The sequence below is a fragment of the Aptenodytes forsteri genome, unplaced genomic scaffold (assembly GCF_000699145.1).
Source record: "Aptenodytes forsteri isolate BGI_AS27 unplaced genomic scaffold, ASM69914v1 Scaffold483, whole genome shotgun sequence".
Lineage (NCBI taxonomy): Eukaryota > Metazoa > Chordata > Aves > Sphenisciformes > Spheniscidae > Aptenodytes > Aptenodytes forsteri.
Window position 1 is genome coordinate 445,109 of NW_008795316.1, and position 12,431 is coordinate 457,539.

Consider the following 12,431-nt stretch of genomic DNA (forward strand, 5'->3'; position numbering starts at 1 on the left):
TCGGAGGCCGTATCGGCAGACAGCAGCGACGCCGCCTCGGCCCCCGGCCCCCTCTCCCGAACAGATGACTCCGGTGTGGGCCAGAGCTCCGACAGCAGCGGGGTCTCCTTGGTAGGAGCTAACGGGGAAGGTGGAGCGGCAGTCTGCTTGGGGAAGGGAGGGCAGCTGTGGTTCTGGTTCCTGAGAATTTCTCTAGACGTTTCTGGCAAACTGAACTTCAGGAGCCAGCTCTGTAGCTCAGCAGCCTTGGCAGGTGCTGTTACGCTACCGGTCGGGTGTCTGCTTGCTGTTCTGAGAAGGAGAGCTCTCCCTGGTAGCAAGAGCAGCCCTGGAGATCCAGGGTCCTTGGCAATACCGAAGGAATTGCTCTGATGCCTTTCCTGGCAGTTCTGCAGTGATACGCCGGTGTCGTTTGCATATGCTGGCTCCCCCAAGGGCCTGGCCTGGCAAAGGTCTCTCAGCTGAGCTCTTTTGGCCTCTTTTTTTTCTGCCAGGAAGAGGTGTCGGAGAGCAGCTCCAGCACAGATGCCATTCCCCGGATTTACCTGCCAGATTCATCCTCCATTGCCCAGTCCACCTTGGTCTCCAGTGTCTCTACTGTGAGCCAGTCCATCATGGTGTCAGAGTCCCCACAAGTCCTGGTCCACTCCAGCGTCATCACTGATGGAGCCACGATCGTGTCAGACTCCACCGCATCCACTTCCTCGGACCTAGGCTCTGCTATCGACAAAATCATCGAGTCCACGATTGGGCCTGACATCATCCAGAGTGAGTGTGTGCTCCCAGCTGCTCGCGCACGCAGCAGACCTGCCCGCTCTCCCTCTGGAGTGCCCCACGTGCAAATGGCTCAGGGTGCTGGGGTTGGGGAAGGGAGCTGCTGCTGTGCCAGACACTGGGAGGTGAGGGGGAAATGTGTACGTGCATACGTATGCATCTCGATCAGTGGGCGTTTCTTTTCTTGCCTTGCTGCAGTAGCTGGGCGGTTTGATGAGGAGCTTGTGGCTGCTGTGGCTGCCGGACAGACGTCCCTCTGTCTGGCTGCTCCTTCAGCCGCGGTGCCAGCAGCCCAGGGCAGGCTCTGTCCCTGGAGCCAGACCTTCCTCGCCCCTTCCCGCTTGTGTCTGAACATGGGAGAGCCCCAGTGAGCCCAGGTGACTCTACAGGCCCCGTGTCTGGCAGTAACCACTCTGCTCTCCTCTTCCTCCCAGGCTGCATCGCCGTGACCAGTGCGGAGGATGGTGGGGCAGAGACTACGCAGTACCTCATTCTGCAGGGCCCCGATGACGGTAAGGGTGTGCCCTGGGGCGTCCAGTGGTGGCTGTCTCTGCCTCTGAGCCTGTTCCACAAGAGTGGGGCCTGGAGCAGGTATCCCAGCTACATCGGCCGCAGTGCCTGTACCGGAGTCCCTGTGGATGTGCTGACTGTTGGGAGCTTGTTACTGAGCTCGTGTTCAGCCCTGTGCCCCAGGTGTGGGTGCAGCCTGGATGCAGGTGAGGGACTGCTCCTTGGCTGAGCTGGTTTTGGTGTTTCAGGTGCCCCCATGGTGTCCCAGATGGCCACCTCTGCTCTGGCCAATAGCTTGGCAATAGAAGCTGTTGCTGATGGACCTACCTCCACATGCCTTGACCAGCCTGGCCCTTCAGACCCTTCTGAGCAGTTGGAAGTGCTGGAGCTGCCCACACGGCCAGATCAGGCCCGAGAGGCAGATGGTGGGGAGGAGCTGGACCAGCCAGACATGGAGACCCTGGAAGAGATGATGGAGGTGGTGGTGGTGCAGCAGTTCAAGTGCAAGATGTGTCAGTACAAGAGTGTCTCCAAGAAAACGCTAATTAACCACATGAAAGAGCGGCACTTCCAGCCAGGTGTGTGCTAAGGGCTGAGGAAAATTTATCTTACTGCGGATGGGCTCTGCTCTCTCCGGGGAAGAAACAAGGGGAGGAGTATGAGTGTAAGGACGTGTTCTGTCATACAGTCTGGTAAAGTTTTTGTTCTGTTCTCTGTGGCAGTGGGTTCAGCTCTGGCTTTGAAGAAAGGACGTCCACGAAAGGGGGGATCTGCTCCAAAGACTGCAGAGGAGGAGGTCCCAGAAGAAGAAGAAGATGACGATATCATGGATGCTGGTGCTATTGATGACCCTGAAGGTAGGACTCATCCTCCCCACATCTTATGTAGCTTAGTCTTTTCCCAGTCTCTGTCTGACGTTTTGGGCCACTTACTTCCAGAGGACAGTGACTATAACCCAGCTGAGGATGAGCCCCGTGGGCGACAGCCCAAGTACAGCCGCACTGTCCCCACATCCAGCGAGGAGAGGCCGCGTCGACGCCCGGGGAGACCCCGCAAGTTTCCTCAGGACACGCTCAGGACGTGCCTGAAGGTGAGGGAAGTGGGAGGCAGCAGCCCCATGCTGGGCTGGAGCAGGAAGCAGTACGCGAGCTCCCGGGAGCCCGCAGGGAGGGTGTGTGACAGAGCTGTGCTGTGTTCTGTCGAGCAGGAGGGGAGGTGGAGCCCTTGGTGACGTCCATCCAGCGAGGAGAGGCCGCGTCGACGCCCGGGGAGACCCCGCAAGTTTCCTCGTCTGGAGGACATGCCCCAGGACGTGCCTGAAGGTGAGGGAAGTGGGAGGCAGCAGCCCCATGCTGGGCTGGAGCAGGAAGCAGTACGCGAGCTCCCGGGAGCCCGCAGGGAGGGTGTGTGACAGAGCTGTGCTGTGTTCTGTCGAGCAGGAGGGGAGGTGGAGCCCTTGGTGACGTCCCAAAGCACACTGAGCCGTGAGCTGCAGAACTCAGAAGCAGCCAGTTCCTCTGGCCTGGAGAACGGGACCAGCGAGAGCCTGGCGGAGCCCAGCATCAGCCAGTCTGACTCTGAGAACAAGGACCCTTCCTCCAACACCGGCCCCGAGGAGGCAGACGTCATCCCCAGGAGGCGAGGGCGGCCCTCCCGCCGCTTCCTGGGCAAGAAATACCGCAAGTACATGGGGCGCAGGTGAGGGGTGTGTGCCGAGCCGGTGCTGGGCCCTCTGGCCTGTGCCCAGGGCCGGTCCAGCCCCTGTTTGCCACCACAGCTCTGAGCCCCGGTCCTGTTTCCGCAGGTACTACTACAAGTCACCCAAGCCCCTGATGAGGCCCTACCTGTGTCGTATCTGCGGCTCACGTTTCCTCACGCACGATGATCTGCGTTTCCACGTCAACTCGCACGAGGCCAATGACCCGCAGCTCTTCAAGTGTCTTCAGTGCAGCTACCGCTCCCGGCGCTGGTCCTCCCTCAAGGTGAGCACCGTCTGTCCTGCTCCTGTACACACGAGGGTGGCTGGTAGCCCCAGGTCTCACAGCCCCCACTCTGCTTCTCGCAGGAACACATGTTCAACCACGTGGGCAGCAAGCCCTACAAGTGCGAGGAGTGCAATTACACCAGCGTGTACAAGAAGGACGTCATCCGGCACTCCACAGTGCACAGCCGGGACAGGTAAGGGAAGTGCAGTCCTAGAGACTGTCTTGCAGCCTGGCTGAACGGCACTAACACTGTTCCTCCTGCCCTGGGAGGGCAGCCACGGCTGCCCCTTCCCCTGACGTCTGGCCCTTTCCAAAACGGGTAGTTTTGGTGTCTGGGTACAAGGGAGCTCGGACTTGGGATGTAGCTGACACCAAGGGGGTTTTCTTCTTTCTTTTTCAGGAAAAAGAGAGCTGATCCGGTGAGTTTGAGTAGCCTGTTGGCTTGTCTCTCGGCACTGTTATATGGGAAGAGGCATGTCTGGGTCTCCCACAAATTCTTGGTGCCTCGTTGAAGGCAGTGTTTCTGAATCACCTGAGGAAAGGCAGCCCAGGTCCTGCAGTGGGGAGAGGGTAAGGAAACTGGTGAGCCCCTCCCAGGTGAGCTCATCTTCGTGCTCTCCCTCCAGCCCCCAAAGCTGAACTCCTTCCCGTGCCCTGTATGCAACCGTATCTACCCCATGCAGAAGAGGCTTACGCAGCACATGAAGACACACAGCACGGAGAAACCACACATGTGTGACAAGGTGAGGGGGGGACACAGGCTGGGGAAGGGCTGGCAGCGAGTGAGGCTGGATGGGAGGTGAATGCTGCTTTGCTTTGTTTCGCTGCAGTGTGGGAAGTCCTTTAAGAAGCGCTACACCTTCAAGATGCACCTGCTGACGCACATCCAGGCTATTGCCAACCGCAGGTAGGAGCCTGGCAACAGCCTGCGGTGTGCCCTGGTAGAGCCCGTGTCCCGGCTCCCCCTCAGAGGGGAAGACAGAAGGTCCCTGCTGCCCGTGTGACGGGCGGCGTTGTCCTGGCAGGTTCAAGTGTGAGTTCTGTGACTACGTCTGCGAGGACAAAAAGGTCCTGCTGAACCACCAGCTGTCGCACATGAATGACAAGCCCTACAAGTGCAGCTTCTGCAAGTACTCCACCTTCCGGGAGGACTTCCTGGTCTCCCACATGGCTGTCAAGCACACGGGTGAGAGGAGCTGTCTGCCTGCCCCATGCCCCAACGTCCTACACCCCCGCTTCTCCAGGAGGCGGTCAGAGCTTGTCTGCTCTCCCTGCCGTCCCTCGGGGACCCCCTGCTTGACTCCTGTGTCCCGCAGGAGGGAAGCCGTTCGCTTGCGAGTTCTGTCACTTCACCACCAAGCACAAGAAGAACCTGCGCCTCCATGTGCACTGCCGCCACGCTGACTCCTTCGAGGAGTGGGCACAGAGGCACCCCGAGGAGCCGCCCTGCCGCCGCCGCCCCTTCTTCACCCTGCAGCAGATCGAGGAGCTGAAGCAGCAGCACAGCCAGGTGCAAGCCTCAGCTGAGCCAGAGGCCAGTCCACCGGTGAGTGCCGTTGCCCACGCCCCAGCTCCTCCTGGTGCTCACCGGTCCCGGCCACGCTGTCAGCTCTCTCTCACGCAGGCGCCTCTTGGCCCTGTCACCTACCATGCGGTCCAGGCCGTCCCAGGAGCAGAGCCCCCCATCCTCTCGCAGGATTCCCTGGGAGGGGCCACCATCATTTACGAACAAGGCAAGTGAGCTCTCAGGGAAGGGGGCGAGGATTCGGGAGGAGGTGGGCGAACACGTGCCTGATTCTCTCCTTCTGACCCTGACAGATGTGGCTGGATCAGCAGAACTGGCCACACAGACCGCCCTGGATCTTCTGCTGAACATGAGCACTCAGCGAGAGCTGGCCACGGGTTCGCTGCAGGTGAGGGGGGGCTGTGCCTGCCGGGGTGTGGCAGGGGGAGGCTTCCCGGCCCTCCACAGTCTCTCCACAGTGCCCAGCCCTGTTCCGCTTCAGGGGGTGTCTTGCAGAGCCTTGCCTTCCTCTGGCTGAGCTGCTGTCCCCCCCGCAGGTGGCAGTGGTGAAGCCGGGTGATTCAGGAGAGGCACAGGCCCCCTGTGAGCCGCAGGCACAGGAGGAGGGGGCAGAGATGGACTCTGAGGAGCAGCAGCAGCAGAAGTTGGTAACGCTGCACATGGCAGAGCCTGGGGAGACGTTGGTGCAAGAGGCTTATGAGGAGGCGACGCTGGGGGGTTCAGAGCTGCAGCAGATCACTATCCCCTTTGGCGGGACGACAGAATACAGCATCATCACACCCATCAGTGAGGAGATTCAGGCTCCGGGCACGCTGTACAGGTCAGCTGTATGGGAGGAGTGGGGAGACAGAGGCAATTCTGACCTGAAGTGAGGAGGCTTTAGTGGTGAGGAGGACGAGGCAGATCCTCCCTGACCCTGTCCTCTCCAGCAGTGAGGAGGAGAGCCCTGCAGAGACCTCCCATGCGGTTGTGGTGAGTGAAGCTGTGATGACAGAGGAGGCCCTGAAGGACCATAACAATCACTATATCATGTCATCCGGCATACCGGGGAGCCAATTCCATCACATTGAGGTAAGGAGCTGAGCTTTCTCCCCATCTTGGGCAGCAGCGTGAGCAGGTGTGACTGGGTGTTTCTCTCTCAGCCCCTCAGCGGGGATGCTGCCTTTCCCTCGCCTGCGGAGGGCCAGGAGGCACAGCCCACCAGCGTCAAGTGGCCCCTGGTGCAGTGTGTCACCAGGCAGCTCCAGAAGGACTCGTCTTTATCCCCAGCCTCCGAGGGGCAAGAAATCTCATCCCCAAAGGTCAAGTGGCCTGCGCTCCAAGGCATGGCCAAGAAGCTCTCATGCAAGGTTTCCACAGCCAAGAAGCTCTCATGCAAGATTTCCACAGCCAAAAAGTTTTCATGCAAGATTTGCACAGCCATGTTCACAGGGAGAGCAGAAATGGAGAGTCACAAGAGAGCCCACATTGGGCCCAGCACCTTCAAGTGTCCCGACTGTCCATTCACTGCAGCCCTCTGGCCAGAGGTTCGGGTAGGTTCCGTGGCACAGAGCAGCCCTGGGAACAAGAGCTTTGTGGAAACGAGGGCTTTCTGACCCTGTGCTTGTCCTTCTGCCCCCAGAGCCACATGGTCCAGCATGCCAGCCTTCGGCCACACAAGTGCACCCACTGCAGCTTCGCCTCCAAGAACAAGAAGGACCTGCGCAGGCACATGCTGACACACACCAACGAGAAGCCCTTTGCCTGCCAGATCTGTGGGCAGAGGTGAGTGAAGCCTGCTAGATTGTTGCCGCTTCGAGAGATCCTGTAGAGCTCTCCAAGGCTCAAGAGGGGATAGGATGTTGGCAAAGAGCTGGCTGCCCCGACCCTACCCTGGGGAGCAGTCCCCTGTTAGAGGGGACTCTGCCCTTGAGAACAGTTCCTGCTGCAGGTGGACCCAGCTTCGTCTCCAAGGAACTTCTGCGTGGGGAGGTTCAGTACTTGGGCAGTGATGGAAATGTTTTGGGAGCTGAGACAGGCCATGTCATAGGACGTGCTCGTGGTGCCCGTGGCCTGGGTCCCTGCAGAGAGCACGGAGGCCCTGTGCTGCCCATGGCAAACTCCACCTCACTCTGTTCCTCCCGTAGGTTCAACCGTAATGGGCACCTCAAGTTCCACATGCAGCGTTTGCACAGCTCAGAGGGGAAGAGGCCAGGGGTGCCTGCAGCTGCTGCCCAGCAGACCATCATACTGAACAGCGACGAGGACACGCTGGCCACGCTGCAGAGTAAGATGTGTCCCTGTGACCAGGGGCGACCTGCGGGTTTCCTGTGGCCAGAGCCCCATGTGGGGATTCACCCAGCCTGTGGGCCAAGCAGGGCTGAGAAGGGTCGGGGCCAGGAGATTCCTGCTGAAGGTTGGGATTGCCAGCGGCGGCAGGACTCGGTGCAGAGACGAGGGTGCCTGGTGAGGCACTGACTGTTGCGGTTCTGTGCAGAGCTAGGGGTCCCGTGTTTCCTCCAAGCAGGTCCCAGTAGATCAGTGCGTTGCGGGAGCAGTGGTGCTGTGAGCAGCTTATGGCTGAAATGGGAAGCAGAGTTTGCGGTCTTATGTGGAGGTTGTGTTTTGCCCACAGTGACCTCTAGCTTCTTTCATGTTGGGAGAGTTTGGTTTAGCTTCTGACCTTCTGTGAGCAGAGCTAAGAGACTGTCCTGTGCTCCTCGTTGGGGCAGGCACCTGGCAGGGGCTGCCTGGGAGCAGGGCCGGTCGGCAGCCCCAGCAGTGTCCGCACCGGCTTTCTCTGCATTCCAGCGGCTCTGCAGTCCGGCCAGGCAGTGCTGGCTCCCGAGCGGCTGCAGCAGGCCCTGGGGCAGGAACACATCATCGTTGCTCAGGAGCAGAGTGTCACGAGCCAGGTGAGTCGGGCCTGTCGGTCTCATCCTCCCGCCCTGTGCAGCTGCTCCCCGCAAGCTGTGCGGGTTCCCTCCTCGGAGGGCTTGTGGTCAGGTCCACCCCCACTGACAGCGCTGGGCTCTTGCTGACCTGCAGGAGGAGGCTACGTACATCCAGGAGATCACAACTGCCGACGGACAGACAGTACAGCACTTAGTGACCTCTGACAACCAGGTGACAGGGGGGGCCACATCCCAGGAACCAAAAGATTCTGCGCAGCTGGAGTGGGGAGAGCTGGGGGCAGTGGGGCAAGGTGGGGTGGAAACAGGCACAGAAGACAGACAAGAACCAGCCCTGTTGCGGTGTGGGAGGTGGGCAGTGGTGACCTCTTTTTTGGGTCTGAATCTCTGTGTTTGCAGGTTCAGTACATCATTGCCCAGGATGGTGTACAGCACTTGCTTCCCCATGAGTATGTTGTTGTCCCGGAGGGACATCACATCCAGGTAAGCTTCAGGCTGTCTGCTCCCTTTGCGTGGTGGATGGGGCTCGTGAGGGTGCTGTGTGCGGGGCTCAGCCTCCTCCTGCTCCCTGTGGCTTGTTCCATTCAAGTCACAGTTTTGTTCAGGGGCTGGGATGCCCACTAGCCCTAACGCAGCCTCACTGCGGCTCTTGTCCCCAGGTACAGGATGGTCAGATCACCCACATCCAGTACGAGCAGGGCAGCCAGTTCCTCCAGGAGCCGCAGGTAAGGGGCTGGGCATGGTGGCTGAAGCTGACAGGGCTGCCATGAGATGGGCTCTGAGCACACAGCTGGAGAGGGAGGGGTGTGAAATAGAAGGTGCATGTGAGTTGGTGACTCACTGCAGCAGCTGTGGCCAGAGCAGCACTCCAGGGGGGACCCTGCCCCTCCCAGACTCTCCTGTTCTCTCCTCCCTGCAGATCCAGTACATGCCTGTCTCGCCTGAGCAGCAGCTTGTCACCCAGGCGCAGCTGGAAGCAGCTGCACACTCAGCGGTCTCAGGTAGGACCAGGGCCGAGCTCTGGCGTAGCTCTGGCAGTCCCGTCTCCCCCTGGGTCTCAGGTTGCCAGTCCTGCCGGGCAGTTCGCGATGCCTGTTAGCAGCCAGAGATGCCGTGGTCTCGGCCCAGCTCTGCCTGCGGAGGCTGCTCATTTGCTGTAGCTGGCAGGGGTGGCAGGGCAGCAGTGCAGCAGCCGTTGGCGGAAGGGCCAGGGTAGGCGAGGCTAGATTGCCACCTTGCTGCCTGTGTCCCTGTAGATCTGGGAAGCAGCCAGCCTTGGTGTCTGAGGGGATATCTTTGCTGCTCCTAGCGTGTCAGTTCTGGAACGGTACCAGCTCTCTTCCCCTGGAGATGAGTTGCCGTGCTGGGAGGTGCAGCAGCTTCCACAGGGTGGAGACACCCTGATGTGTGTTTGCAGAGTTAACCGGAGCCAGGCTCCCCGCTGGAGCCCCGCGTGAGCGTGGTGGCCCTTGCGCTCACATCGTACGCCTGCCCGTTCCCCTGGAGGCAGGTGGCAAACGTGGAGGGGGCCCTGGGCAGCCACCTGCTTTCCCCCGCCCTCGGATGCGAGGAGGCGCTGACCTCCCTCTCCTCTGCAGCAGTGGCTGATGCTGCGATGGCCCAGGCACAGGGCGTGTTCACCGCCGAGGCAACGGCCGAGCAGATCCAGCAGCTGCAGCAGGGGATCCACTACGACGTCATCACGCTGGCAGACTAGCACCGGGGCCGGGCCCGGCTGGTGCTGGGACACCCGTGCTGAGCAGGACAGCTGCACCAGGCAGGAGCCTCCTCAGCCAGCAGTTGCCTTATTGCTTCGGGGCTACGAGGGACGTGCCTGAGCGCGCCGTGGCAGGGGCATGCTGCTGCTCGGCCGTGCACCAAGGGTCCTGCGCATCTTCCCCGGCATGGGCAGCTGTCTCCAGCAGCGACTGCTCTGCAGCCGAGGCAGGCTGAGCGGTGGCAGCGCTCTCGTGTGGCCGGTCTCTTTGCCTGTTGCACTTGATGGTCTGAAATCCCTTTTCCTGAATCATGTCTGTGTGGGCCAAACTTGGATCGGTGTCTGCCTGGTACACGAGGATCCTGGGAGAGAGCCATGGGGCTGAGCACCGCCACGCGGTACAGTGTGAGAGGTGTGTGTGCAGCCGCAGCCATGCACTCCCCGCTCCGCAGTTGTGGGGCGTGCGGTCCCGGCGTGAGGGCAGCCGTCCCTCCCTTGGCTTCTCCGGCCTGCAGGCAGGCAGCAGTAGGGCTTTGGACTGGAGGAACCCAGAGTAGGAAGAAGCAGGGGTGGAAGATGTTCTATTTTTCTTCTGAAGAGGGATGGACTCTGGAGTTGGTTCGTAGGTGGTTGCGGGAGGGGTTCAATTCTGACATTCTCAAGCTTTGACTATGCTTATGAATAAAAAGGGACTGAAACCTGCGTGTGCACCTGCCTGGAGGGTCCGTGGTCCTGCACCAGCGCCTGCCCAGCATCCAGCGTGTCCCGCTGGGGCGCAGGGGTCCCAGAGCCTGGCACTGGGGCTGGGCAGGTCGCTGCTGGCAGATGCGGCTGCCCTGTGCTGTGAGCTTCCTCCGGCCCGAGTGACCTTGACTTCTGGGAAGTGAGCCGGGCATCTGGTATGACGGTGGGTCTGGGGCTGGAGTCATGAAATTAATCGAGTGGTAAACAGCCTAAATCCCATGTAACTGTCCCAAACTACACATGCCGCCCCTCCCTGAGCGGATTGTCTGGAAGTATTTACATGTGATTATAACAGCTAATCTCAGAGTTTTAGTTCTATGCTTTTGCATTAAACTGATTATCTGTGGAGGGGAAAAAGGCCTGGAACCACCCAACTTCGGCAAGAGCTTCCGTGAGGCCGGAGCCCTGCAGCTGCAGGACTGGTGCGGTGTGATCACCGGGCTCGCAGCCGGGCTCCCAGTCCAGCTGGTGCAGGGGAAGGGGGTGGCACTGGGGCTTGTGCTGCGAACGTAGAGCCTGTGTTCTGCCCAAAATGACAGCAGTACGCTCCCTCCCTGGCTGCTGGGGCTGCCTGCTGTCCCCAGGGAGCCCACCGCTCATCCCCTGCCTCAGGGCTGCAGGCAACAGCCTGCCTGCACACTGGACACCTGGGCCGGCGCGGGCTGGACCCCCTGACCTTCCTGCCCAGCTGGGGAAGCGGGTGGGGGGGGCCCTGCACCTCCCCTGGGCGAGCAGCCTTGGCCACAGTCGGTTGTCGCTCTGTCCCGGACGTGGCTGTGTCCCCCCCGCTGGCTCAGCCCTGTCTGCCCAGCTGTGCCGGTGTGTGGCTGTGCCGGTGTGTGGCTGTGCCTGTCCGGCCGTGGCTCAGTCACCGTCCAGCTGTATCCATCCGCCATGTTGGTGGCTGGCCGTGGCCCTCCCTCTCCAGCTGTGCTGCACAGGGTTAAGGCACGCCGCAGCAATCCACAGGCGCTTTCCTAGATTACAGCCCCATTATCTAATAAAGTGGATCCGCAGCGCTGCCCGTGGCGCTGATTAGGGCTGGAGGAGTCCTGTGGGGACAAGGTTACGGGGCCACTGTGGGGCCATGGCCAGGGCTGGTCCCAGCTGTCCAGCCTGGCCGTCCCCTCCCGGCTGGCAGCACAGGCTCCTGGCTGCCCTGCGGCTTCCACGCCTGGGGCTGCCGAGAGCACAGGACCAGCCCAGGGTGGGGACGGTGCTGGGACGGATGGGACCGGGGCTCCCGGCTGCTGCACGTGGGGAGCTCCGGGTGCTGCTGGGGCTCTGGCCATGGGGCACAGTGGGGCCGCGGGAGCTCAGGGCCCCTCAGCACTGGCACCTCGGCCCTAGGACCTTCTGCTGTCACCAGGATCCTGTGCGGAGCCTGGGGATGCAGCAAGGCTCATTAGCACCAGTGACCTTCCCCTTCCCGTCCCTGGTCAGCGCTAAGCGGGTTTGTTACATATTTAATATCCTGAGAGCGTTATTAGTCGGTATTTAATGACGGATACAACCTGTGGGATAATCCCAGTCTGAGCAGAGGCGCAGCGGCAGGAGCCGGGCGGCTTGGGGCATCAGAGGCTCTCAGGGCCCCTTGCACAGCTGCCCACTGCTGCCCTGCCTGCCCGCTGCCCCTGCTCCGCCAGCAGGCAGGAATGCCCCGGTGCCTGTGGGGCCGGGTCCCCACCCAGGCAAAGGGTCCCCGGCCGTCCCTGGGGGTGCAGAGCCCCTTCCCCTTCGTCCTTTGCAGCCAGGAATCCAGCTGCAGGCATGGCAGCACTGGGGCTTGGGCGAGGACCTGGCCAAGCCAGAGGAGGAGCGGGCTCCGGGGCAGCACCTCACGCCACTTGCGTCCTACTGGGCCATGCACAAGTTCTCCTGCCAGCCCCTGGCCCTCCGACCCGGCCTGCCGTAACATGGGGGGCTCTGCCGACCCCTGCCCCGGGGCCAGGTCAGGGCTGGGGTCAAGGACGGGGACTGATGGCTCTTGGCACTGCAGTAGAGCCCCGCGTGTGGTGTGTCCCATGTGTGTCCCTGTGGGTACTGCATCCCTGTGGCCATGGGTTGCTATGGGACTCACGTGGGCCCCGTGTACCAGCCCCCCGTGCCGCTGCACCCCATCCCTGGGGGCTGCGTGGGCTGTGCTGGGGCTGTGCAGGGTTGGGGGGCTGGGCAGGGCCGGGGTCCTGGTGTGGGTCCTGGACACGTCCTGGCTGGTGGCGATCAGGCGAGGCTGCTCCCTGCCAGTCCCTGCCCAACAATAGCCGGGGAGGGGGCGGTATCGG

General features: G+C 61.4%; 1 protein-coding gene across 1 annotated transcript; it reads left to right on the forward strand.

Moving 5' to 3' along the window:
- Positions 1 to 513: 513 nt before the first annotated feature.
- Positions 514 to 10,103, forward strand: ZNF335 (zinc finger protein 335). Its single transcript, XM_019472149.1, is given in 30 exon segments — positions 514 to 768; positions 1,209 to 1,286; positions 1,533 to 1,862; positions 2,007 to 2,141; positions 2,223 to 2,310; positions 2,536 to 2,606; positions 2,724 to 2,967; positions 3,089 to 3,266; positions 3,350 to 3,462; positions 3,670 to 3,688; positions 3,896 to 4,012; positions 4,100 to 4,176; positions 4,295 to 4,455; positions 4,586 to 4,815; positions 4,894 to 5,002; positions 5,088 to 5,182; positions 5,331 to 5,614; positions 5,727 to 5,865; position 5,903; positions 5,937 to 6,256; positions 6,258 to 6,326; positions 6,416 to 6,558; positions 6,921 to 7,060; positions 7,585 to 7,620; positions 7,623 to 7,705; positions 7,798 to 7,899; positions 8,085 to 8,168; positions 8,345 to 8,410; positions 8,605 to 8,686; positions 9,284 to 10,103. Coding segments are annotated over 30 exon segments (3,867 nt in total). The 5' UTR covers positions 514 to 614; the 3' UTR covers positions 9,403 to 10,103.
- Positions 10,104 to 12,431: the final 2,328 nt, after the last annotated feature.